Here is an 11,916-nt window from a genome sequence, read left to right on the forward strand (position 1 = left end):
ATCAAAAGCACTCAGAGTGATAGCCCATCTTGTTAACTTTGAAGCAGTCAAATGAGGTATTTCCTTATCATTGCCAAGAATGTGTTTGAGCAGTTTGCGATCGCTTTGTATAGTGAAGTGGTTGCCTATTGAGTACTTGTAAAACTTTAGCAGTCTAAAGATAATGGCAAAGGCCTCTCGATCGATGCTGGAATAGTTCTTTTCGGCCTGGTTGAGAGTTCTGGAAGAAGCAGAGATAGTTTTCAGTTTGCCATCAACATGATGGATAACAGCTCCCACACCTCTGGTTGAAGCATCGCAAGATATTACGATTGGTTTTGCTGGATTGAAATGTACTAGCAGTATGTGAGATGATATTTGCTCTCGGATGTTTTCAAAGGATGACCATTGATAGACCTTGCTCCATTTCAAACTTTTGTTCTTTTGCAGAAGTTCACAAAGCCTTTGCATGTGCTTGACAAATCTACTGTAATAGTTCGTTGAACCTAAGAAAGATCTTAGTTCTGGAACATTTGTTGGTGCACTGAGAGCTTTTATTCTGTCGCTATCAGGCAGAATACCATTCTTGTTGATTCTGTGTCCCATGAATTTGGTCTCTGATTTGCAAAGCTGCACAACAATTTTGACTGTTGTGTCTTCAAGCCTACCTTTCGAAAAATATCAAAACCTTTGCGAAGTCTTGATCAGTGTTCTGCTGGATCCACCAACTGCAATATCATCCTGGAACCATGTTATTCCCTCCATTCCGACAAGAAACTGGTCCATCAGTTTCTGGATCATAAATAATTGGATCACATTGTACTAAATGGCATGCTGGTGTAACGGTAATAACCCCTGTGTGTCAACATTACCAGATACTTCTGTGAATATTTGTTGACCTTGACTTGAAGAAATGCGTCCTTCAAATCGATGACACTAAATTCCACATGGCCATTCAACTTTGCAACAACATCCTCAAATGTTGGATATGGATACGATTCAGTTATCATGTAAGGATTTATTATGGATTTGAAATCCCCACATAGACGAATTTGTCCATTTTCTTTGTGACGTAAACTACAGGTGAAGCCCATTCAAGCTTTTTCCCGATTTTGTTATAAAAAACTTACGGTATGAGTGATTTGCTTGACCCAATGTCATACTGAAATTTGACATGACATTTGTTCACCAAGGCATTGATTTCATACTTTTTTCATCTTGACTGACATGAAAAATGTTATGCACAAATGCACAAACTCAGCATTTCCAGATTTCTTACAAACTTTATTGAAATGGCCTTTTCTGGAACATGCTTTGCACAGAACATTTTCGACTTTACATTTCTCCCCTTTCCCGTGTTTTGCTCCTCTGCAACAGTTGCACACTTTTTGTTCACGATCGGATATCACCGTGATTTCCTTCGGCTTGTTTACCTTTTGATTTCGTGGTGTTATCGCAGATGGTTGTGTAGTGGCGCGTGCATGTTCGCAGATTCAGCAGCTTCTCTGTTTAATAGAGCGATTCTTAGTTGGCAGCTGATTTCACAACTTTGTTGAGTGTTGCTGCTTTGTCTGCGTGTTTTTTTTCGGAATAACAATTCTTAAATTTGGGAATTGTTGATTCCTGGAATGAGTTGATCCTGTAAACATTCATCCAGATTAGTTTTGAACTTGCAGTTCACCGCCAATGTTTGCAGAGCCGATACGTACTACTTGACGATAGTGCTGCATGAAATCTGTTTGCTCCACGTGTATGTTCGTAGCTGGCTTATAGTAGGAGAGCAGAAATTCCTTGGTCTCGACATATGTTTTTTCATCCGGCGAGGCAGTATCGAAATTATTGTTCACTAATTTGAAAAGATGCTGTCCCATGCGTCGGAGAATAAGATTGTACACATCAGCATTGTCCATTATTCAGAAAAAGCGCAATTCCAATTCAAAAAGACGAATATAATAGCATATGTTATCTTTTTCAAAAATAAACTCACTGAAGTGAAACTTGGTCAGATCGCAGAGTTGCTTTTTCGTTCCGGTCTGTTAACAGCAAGTGCAGATTTGATCCGGTCTATTAACAAAAGTTTCGCATTTACTTTTGGGTTGACCAGCGTTATGTCCGGGCTTCCTTCTTTATCGTCGTGATGGTATGTATCATCTCTCCACTATTGAGAATATAGAGGTTTTGGCACCTTATGAAATCGAGGAGCTTTCTGCCTCTGAGTTTGGTCTTATATCCCAGCAGTGTATGAGGTCCATTTAGGTCTGCTCCGATGATTGTTGGTGTCCTGTCCGCCCTTCTATTAATCACCTGTAACTCCTTCATGTTGTTTTTAAGCCTCGCGTACAGGGATGAGCACACCAACACGAGGATATATTCTCTGTTGTTGAGGCTGGTTTTGATGGCCACACTGTTTTCTAGTGTTGAGAATGTAGTGCCCTTAATTTTGTTATTTGCGATGATTATGGCTGCTTTGTGGTTGAGGGAGGCCCATTGTGTCCATTTGCTTGGTAGGCCTTTTAGGCTGTTGTTGTGGGCCTATGGCTCTTGGAGGAGAGCGATGTCTATTCTATTCTCTGTGATATATTTAATAAGGAGGAAGGTAGTCTCCTTGCACCTGTTACTGTTAAATTGAAGAATTTTTGTTGGCACTTCCTTGTTGCCGGTTGGTTGCATGGTTATTTGTTGTTTTCTTAAGAGGGTTAGGCGCCTTTTTATCGTATAGTTCGTTTCGAACGTACGTTGGCATGTCACTGTTCTGACAGGGCTATTCTTTTCCTGTCTGGTTTTCCCAGGAATCGTGATTGTGACCCTTGGCGTCTTCTCTCTGTGATCCTTTAGGAGTGCTCCATGCAACCAGCCTTTTATTTTGTATAGGCTCCTTGTATGGTCTTTTGGTGGCATTCGGCGCTTCTTCCCTCTCAATAATTCTTTCATTCCTCCATTTCCATCTGGGATGGTGAGGTGCTCTTCTCTTTCTGATTTTTGCACCTGCCCTTTTCATTTTGGGCCCTTGCCATTGTTCTTTGTGATCTTTTTGTCGCTTCCTTAAAGATTGGGCAGTTCGTGGCTGAGGCGCTGTGACCCACGTCATATCGGGTGCCCTTTGTTTGGTTTTGCATAAGCCAATTTATGCATCTCCTTCTGGAGCTTTCACAAACGGATGTTGTGCACATCTGGTGCACCTTGGGTCCGTGCTGTTGCAGGCTCTGGTATGATGTGTCATCGCCTGGCATCTGGGAGTGGTGGAAAATTTCTTTATCTGTACTTTTTCTTTCTTTAGCCAGGTCACTCCTTTCCTGAGAGCCCTGTTTGCTCCGACTTCTAGTACGAAGTGGGTCTTTCCCTCGATCTTGGATCTCAGCTGAAGCTTGTAGTGTATTTCATCACTTTTGTTTCAGTTCTTCCGCTAAGTCATCTGTAATTTTCTGGAGATCCTCGTCCCTGTTTCTGTTCAGTAGCAGGATGAGTTTCCGTCTCATCTTCAGGGGCCTCGATGTCATAGGTTCATTCAGTTCCTCATGCTCTGCTACTTTTTTGGAGATGTTTTTTGCATCCTCCTCTGTCATGTCTACGGCAAAGCCCTTTTGTATACTCCTTATCCTGATTATTTTCCCTTTCAGGTCGAGCTTTCTTGCGTGTGCTCTCAGCACCCCTGGTAGTGCGCTTCTGTCCTCTTCATGCCTTGGGAAAAGAAGCACTGTGAAGACCTTCGCCCCCTTCTTTCGTAGCTTTTGCGTATGAGGCGTTTTCTTCTCTTCTTGATATGGGGTGGGGGTTTGCATGGCCATTTCTAGTAGTCTCTGCTGTATGCTACTCAGCTCGCTCCTGGGATGTTCTTTGTTGGCATTATCCTGCCCTTTACTGTTAAAGTCCGCCCATCTCACTTTTTTCTTCTCTTTTTGCCTCTTTGGGGGGCGGGGGGTCATCTGGCTGGCTTCCAGGATTTCTCCTTCCTCTCTTTCATCTTGTCTCCGTGGGTGCAATTTCCTCCCTTTCGTTTTCTTCTGTTTGTCCTCTCCTGTTTGGACTTCTGGAGGCTGCTGGTTCTTATCCTTCTTCCCTGTTCTTTGGGGTTTGGGAGATCCTTTGTTCAGCAGCAGATCTCTTTCCCACTCCCATCATTCTTTGTCATTTTGTGTTGGGGGGTCTTTTCCCTCTGTGTCTGTTTGTGGGTTCTCTGCTGTTGCCCTTTCCTCTTGTCATTTGTTGTCATTATTTTGGGTCTCGCACTCTGGCTTTCCCATTTCTCACTGTGCGACTCTTGCCTGGTTTCGTTTGTTGTGCCTTCTAGCGCAGGCTCCAGCGTTCTATTCTCTCCTGGGTTGTCTGAGGGTGTCGTCTGTGTGCCTTTGTTGGTTTGGGCCATTGTTGCTCCGGCTTGCATCCCTGTGTCTTGTGTCGTTACACCTGTCTCTACTTGGTCCCCGTCTCTCTCCTGGGCCTTTTCTTCCTCAGTTGGGATGTGTGTTTCTGGGGACGCCGTTGGAATCTTTCCTCCTTTTCCGGGTGCAGTTGGAATGTCCAAGATGTCAATATTTCTTCCCTGCCGCTGGTTGGGGTACTTGTTAGTCTTTCTGATTCGCCACATGCTTTTGACATTATCACCATATTCTGGATCAGGGTCTTAATTTCGTCATGGTATTTCTGTGGTATTGGAAATTTTCCAGATCCATTTTTTTCTTGAGGAGACGACATAGGTCATTTGCTGGCTTCACGTCGAAGAGATTGTAATTTTCCTCCTGTTCATCTTCTTCCTCCTTGTCTCTCTTCTCGCTTCCCATTGATGACCAGCTTGCCCTTAGGTTCAGCGATACCCTGGATTCTTGGGTATCCTGTTCCTGTTTTGCGTCATTCTTATTTCTCTTTTTTGGGACCTTCATTTTCTCGTGACGCTGCTTGCCTTTTACTCCCACTTCGTTGTCGGAGGTTGAGGAAGATGCTGTGGATTCATAGGAGGTTGAAATATCATTTTCTCCTTCGTTGTTTGTTCCGGGGTTCCACCTCGTAATCCTAGATTTCTTTTCCCTTCTGCTGTCTTCGTCTTGTGTTACGCTTGAATGGTTCTGCAGGCTGTGAGTTTTCCACTTCATTTGGAACAGGGTCCCCTTTTTCTTTTCTACCCTTGCTGTTTTGGGGGTTTCCATGAGACTCTTGCTGAGTTTGCTGGTGTTCTGCATCATTTTGTTGCTGGTACTGGTTTGTGCAACCTATCCATACCTTCGGCTTAAGAGGGATTGTTTTATTTCCTCAAGTGATGTTTTTTGGATCTTGCGTTGGTTAGCCGGATGCTTGGACGCTGTGTGCAAGTTGTTCCGTATTTACGGTACTTTGGATATCTGGATTTCATTTGTGATGCTGTCCCGTATTTTTGGTGTATTGAAAGTCAGGATGTTGAAAGTGATGGAATGTCCCGTATTTCGGTTCGATGCGATGGAATCAGGACCTCTGGACTAGATGTTCACCCCAATATTTTATGGTGTTCGATTCGGAATGGAGGCTGAAATATCCTGAATTTCAAAGAAAAATTTATTATTCCTGCAGGGTTCCCAGCGACCTGGAAAGTCAGAGAAAATGTTAAATATTTGTCAAAAGTCAGGGAAAATGTTAAATATTTGTCAAAAGTCAGGAAAAATTCTAAATATTTGTCAAAAGTCAGGAAAAATTCTAAATACTTGGGAAAAGTCAGGGAAAATCTGGAGGAGAAAAAAATCAGAATAAATCTACATTCAAGTGGTTCACCCTCACTTTTTTCCATGGAAGATTATTTTTCAGATCCTCAGAGGGAGGAAAAAAAATCCTTATCAGCATTTTCTTTGTAGCAGTCTTCTGCTACAAAGAAGGTAGTCCAATTGATCATAATATTGTCACGTTTATTATAAACGGATCAAACACGGTGAATTATTTTATTAGGCTAAGCACAATACAGTGACGAAAGGAATAGCGTGACCGAACACAACGAATACGCAGATCAAACTCTCCAAAAAACAAAATAATCAAAAAGAATTCACTTAAGTCACCATAGCAACCAATAGTTCAAAGAAATGAGATGGAGAAGACAGTCCTTTGTAAAGGCTTGTAGCCCTCATACGTTGCATTGCTCCCTCTTCACAGAAACAGCGTCCTGCTGTTTGTACGACGGCTCATGAGACTTGTTGTCAGCCTTGTTGCTCTCCTTGTTCCTCCTTAGTATTGTCGTCGTTGGAACAGGAACTGTCCTGAGCGTCCGGGTCATTGTACGGTTTCATACGGAGCACATGAACAACATCTCTTGATTTCCGCCGCCGTGAAGCAGGATCAAAGTCTTCTACCGCATAATTCACATCTGATAATTTTCTCAAAACTTTATACGGGCCAAAGTACCTCTTCATCAATTTTTCCGACAGCCCGACTTTTCTTACAGGTGTGAAAATCCACACTAGATCTCCAGGCTTGTAGTCTACCATTCGGTGTTGAGAATCATAACGTTGGCTGTCATATTGTTGAGCCTGTAAAGTTCGCAGCCGTGCTATCTGCCTTGACTCTTCTGCTTGTGCAATTAATTGGCCAAGATGATCAGATTCCGGTTCACCCGAACTGTATGGGAACATAGTGTCTAGGGTAGTTTCAGCTTCGCGTCCATGTAATAAATAAAAAGGTGTAAATCCAGTAGTTTCTTGTCGAGCAGTGTTATAGGCAAACGTGACGAATGGTAGGATTTCATCCCAGTTTTTCTGCTCGACATCGACATACATGGACAACATATCTGCTAGCGTTTTGTTAAAACGTTCTGTGAGGCCATTCGTCTGAGGATGATACGCCGTGGTCAATCTGTGGGTCACATTACAAAGCCTGTTGAGTTCAGCAACGAGTCTTGACTGAAAAACCTATCCCCGATCGGTTATAAGAGTTCTCGGAGCTACATGTTTTAGCATAATTTCTTCGACGAAAAACTTGGCTACCTCTGGTGCATCTGCTGAAGGCAGTGCTTTTGTTATAGCATACCGGGTAAAATAGTCAGTACTCACAATGATCCATTTATTTCCTGCTCGAGACTTTGGAAACCGTCCAAGCAGATCCATACCAATACGACAGAAGGGTGCTTCTGCTGGAGGAATGGGAATCAAACGGCCCGGTGGTTTTTGAGCTACGTTTTTTCTTCGCTGACATTCCTTGCAATGCAATACATAGCGATGTACGCTTCGATATAGACCGGGCCAGGAGAATCGCTTTCGTATTCTGTCGTAAGTTTTCGCAAATCCCAAATGGCCTGCTGTTAAGGAATCATGGAAATGTCTGAGGATGTCCAACCGTAGATGTTTCGGAATAACAGGTAGCCACTTTTTTTCCGCCGGATCAAAATTCTTCTTGCACAAAACGCCATCGATAACCTCAAAGTCGGTCTTAAGAGAGCCGCTTGACCCTTCATAAGCATGGATCTTATTAGCTACATCGGGATCCTTGAGTTGTTCACTTGCTAGGTCGAGGACTGAAGTTATGACACTAATGTCCTCTTGCACGGAGCTTTCGTCAATGGGGTACCTTGAAAGGCTGTCGGCATCATTATGTTTTCTTCCGCTTCTGTATACTATTGAGACCTCGTACTCTTGCAGTCTCAGCGCCCATCGTGCTAACCGTCCGGAAGGATCTCTCAGGCTGGCTAGCCAGCACAAGGCATGATGGTCGGTAACAATCTTGAAAGGCTTTCCGAAAATATAGGGTCGAAATTTTGTAATGGCCCATATGACCGCAAGACATTCTCTCTCCGTGGTGGAGTAGTTTTTCTCGGCTTTTGATAGAGTTCTGGACGCGTATGCTATAACTTTCTCTTTCCCGTTCTGATGTTGGACTAGCACTGCTCCTATTCCGTAACCACTGGCATCGGTATGTAACTCTGTTTCATCCTTCTCATCAAATAGCCCTAATACTGGGTCGGAAGTTAGGGCTTTCTTTAGAACTTTAAAAGCTTCTTCTTCATCTTTTTCCCAACGAAATTTTACGTCATTTTTCAATAAATTTTGCAATGGAGCAGCTTTCAGACAGAAATCCTTTATAAACCTTCGGTAGTAAGAGCTGAGCCCTAAGAAACTCCTCACATCTCGGATGTTTTGTGGAACAGGAAAATTTGTAATGGCTCTTACTTTATCTGGATCTGGTCTAATTCCCCCGGCATTCACAACGTGGCCAAGAATTTTAATTTCCGGTGCTGCAAACAAACATTTCTTTGGGTTCAAGTGAAGACCTGCGTCTTGAATGAATTGAAAAACAGCTGTTAAACGGTTAAGATGTTCATCGAATGTCTCGGAAAAGACGACGATGTCGTCGAGGTAGCATAAGCACATATTCCACTTAAGGTGACGAAGGAGGTTGTCCATCATGCGCTCAAAATCTTAACAGCTGTTAAACGGTTAAGATGTTCATCGAATGTCTCGGAAAAGACGACGATGTCGTCGAGGTAGCATAAGCACATATTCCACTTAAGGTGACGAAGGAGGTTGTCCATCATGCGCTCAAAAGTTGCTGGAGCATTACATAGTCCAAATGGCATCACCTTAAATTCGTATAGTCCTTCTGGTGTTACGAAAGCAGTCTTTTCACGGTCAGCTTCATCAACCTCAATCTGCCAATAGCCACTGTATAATCCATGGTGGAGAAATACTTTGCGCCCTTTAGAGAATCCAAAGTATCGTCTATACGAGGTAGTGGGTAGACGTCTCTTTTGGTAATTCTGTTTAATCTGCGGTAATCGACACAAAATCGCCAAGTGCCATCCTTTTTCTTGACAAGAACTACAGGAGAGGACCAGGGGCTTTCAGATGGCTGAACGACTTCTTTTTTCAGCATCTTTTCAACTTCCTCTTGAATTATTCGACGTTCGGCAGGTGATACCCTATAAGGTCTTTGGTTGATGGGAGAATGGTCCCCAGTGTTGATTTTGTGCTTCACGTTGAGTTTGTAACTCCCCACCTTACCTCCATCACCAAAAGCTTCCGGAAACTGTTCTAGCAAAAGAAGCAATTTCTTTTGATGTTCACTATCAAGATCCGTTGACAACATTTGCGAATAATCGACTGGACTCGCATTACTCTTGCTAACATTCTCGTACGACAGCACTTCCGATAAAGCATTCACATAGTTACAGTCAAGTTGTTCGGCGTGGCCAACGCACATGTTCTTCAAGATACGTCGAGGTTGGGCTAGCCCATTAGCGACCCACAGTTCCCCTTTGTTATTAGCGAGGCTCATGATGGTTGATGGGATGGCAACTTCTTGGTTCATCTATAAAAACCTATTATTTTCTACGATAGCGTCAATGTCATTATCCAGCATAGGAGCAGATACTTGTATCTTAGTTACTGAACGTGCTGGTATGGTATAATCCTCTACAGCGTACAATCCCCCTTTCTGCGTAGACCGATGATCATGTAAGATCTCTTCAAACGTGAATTCTAACTTGCCACAGTCTATGATTGCTTGAGACGCTTCTATAAAATCCCAACCGAGGATGACATCATGGCTACATTTCGGCATAATGGTGAATTCCACTGGTTGACTGTGACCATTGACGGTGAGACGAAGAGTACAGGTTCCAAGAGGTTTTACATAACTGCCATTAGCGACTTTTAAGATAACATCTTGTGAAAAACATTGTTCACTATTTACAAACATAATTTTGCGTAAATGACGTCGAAAATCTTCTGAGATCACAGAGAAAGAGGCTCCAGAGTCTACTAGTGCACGTATGGGATGGTCGTCGAGGATAACATCAACATGATTTCCGAGCATCTTAGCGACATTGGGAGGATTTTGAAAAATAGCGGCCTCACCTCCAACAAAGGTCGCGCGGCTTAGTTTTCCTCATTTCGTCGATTTGGCGACTGACTAGAACGTCTATACGCTGACGGGGATCTGTAGCGGCGTGTCGGCGATCGTCCACGAAACGGGCTGGATGGAGGGGTCCTGGCGGCTGGTATGCTGGTCTCGTCGGTTATGCGGCTGTTACTGGGGTATGACGAAGCATGACGGCCTTGGCTGTTGCGGTAGGTGTCAAAGATGGCCCTTCGCTCTCGGCAATAGCGTACGACGTGTCCGGGACGTCCACAGTGGAAGCAAACGGGACTATTGTCCTGTGTACGCCACACATCAGTTTTCCTCGGAAGTTGTTCCAATGTTGGTTCCAATCTTGCCGTCCTACGGGTATGCGTCAACTGGCGCTGTCGTCTTGATCCAGTAGAAATCGGCCGTTGACGTTCTCCAGACAGAGAAGCAAGCGACTTTCCCACTTCATCCCTTACGACAGCCTCGATCGCTTGCAGTCCTGGTTGGTGCGTCTCTGCCGGTGGCATGGTTAAGCGCTGGATCTCCTCATGCACAATTTGACGGATAAGAGATGACAAATCCTCTTGTTCCTCGATAGCAGCTATAGGAACAACGTTTGGGAGTCTGGCAAACTTGTTTCGTCCAATCCTTTTCTGCTGCATTTCTTCTATGTAATGGCACCACTTGACGAATTCAGCAGTGGTGGTGACTTCTCTCATCAGCAGCGCCTGGTATACGTCCTCGGCCACTCCTTTCATGAGGTGAGATACCTTGTCCTCTTCTGACATGGCCGGGTCTACTAGATGACAAAGTCCCAATACGTCCTGGATGTATGATGGACTTGGTTCGCCACTCCTTTGCGCTCGACTCTTCAGCCGTTCTTTGGCTCTTCGAACGTACAGCTCGGTGTCACCAAAGGTTTTCTTCAGTTCAGCTTCGAACGTTGACCACGAAGTGAGTGTGTCCTCGTTGTTTTCGAACCACTGCCTCGCAGTACCTTCGAGGAAAAAGTACGCATTGGCCAAGCGATGACTGTCATCCCACCGGTTGAAGTTCGACACTCTCTGATACTCCTTCAGCCACCTCGTCGGATCTTGGTCAGGATGACCTCTGAAAATATTCGGCTTCCGGGTCTCCTCCATAAGAGCTGGAGTGCGTATTGTAGAACGTTCTTCTTCTCCTCTAGTCGTCATGGCTCGAGAACGAATAGTCCTTGTAGATGTCACGTACAGTCCGTATTCAGGAGGAAGATTCTGTAATCGATTACTCTGCCGAGAATCGTCGTTAGAAGCCAGGCTGATCACAACTGTCGTTACCCGGCGCCTCCACCAAAAATGTCACGTTTATTACAAACGGATCAAACACGGTGAATTATATTATTAGGCTAAGCACAATACAGGGACGAAAGGAATAGCGTGACCGAACACAACGAATACGCAGATCAAACTCTCCAAAAAAACAAAATAATCAAAAAGAATTCACTTAAGTCACCATAGCAACCAATAGTTCAAAGAAATGAGATGGAGAAGACTGTCCTTTGTAAAGGCTTGTAGCCCTCATACGTTGCAATATTATGATGGGAAATAGCAAAAAGATTAATTTACTCTTCTATAAAGGGAAGGGGTAGTGAAACGTCTCTTTCGTCAGAATTTTATGCAAGTAAAAGTTGATTTCATTGGTTTAAGAAACGATTTGGATTACACAATGTAAAAATCACTGGCGATCAAGCCACTGCTGACCAGGAGGCAGCTAGAAAATTTCCAAAAACTTTGTTGAAAAGTATTGAAGAGAATTTGATATTCACCTCAGCAGATGTTTAACGCTGATGAAACTGCACTATTTTGGAAGAAAAAGCCGCAGAAAACATATATCACCCATACGGTAGTTAAGGTAGACTTACTATGTTGTTTGTGCAAATGTGTATGGGTACATGGTAAAGCCCACCATCATTTTTAAATCTATGAATCCGTGAGCATTGAAGGGAAAGGATAAGTCAAATCTCCCGCACAGTATTTTTGATGAACATTGGAAAAGCTTGGACTACGAAAACACTTTTCCTGGATTGGTTTGAACCATAGTCTCCCAAACTTTTTGTTCCATCACCTCCTTCATCAGAAATATTTTCCTCTCATGGCCCCCCCCCCC

General features: G+C 43.7%; 1 protein-coding gene across 1 annotated transcript; it reads right to left on the reverse strand.

Annotated features, from left to right (window-relative positions):
- Positions 1-9,306: 9,306 nt before the first annotated feature.
- Positions 9,307-11,601, reverse strand: LOC149068582 (uncharacterized). Its single transcript, XM_089251069.1, has one exon. The coding sequence runs from the start codon at positions 10,962-10,964 to the stop codon at positions 9,801-9,803; it is 1,164 nt and encodes a 387-aa protein (XP_089107195.1). The 5' UTR covers positions 10,965-11,601; the 3' UTR covers positions 9,307-9,800.
- Between the last annotated feature and the right edge of the window lie 315 nt (positions 11,602-11,916).

Source organism: Pholcus phalangioides, unplaced genomic scaffold (assembly GCF_987345545.1).
Source record: "Pholcus phalangioides strain wild (caught in Gottingen) unplaced genomic scaffold, Ppha-v1.0 ptg000024l_1, whole genome shotgun sequence".
Lineage (NCBI taxonomy): Eukaryota > Metazoa > Arthropoda > Arachnida > Araneae > Pholcidae > Pholcus > Pholcus phalangioides.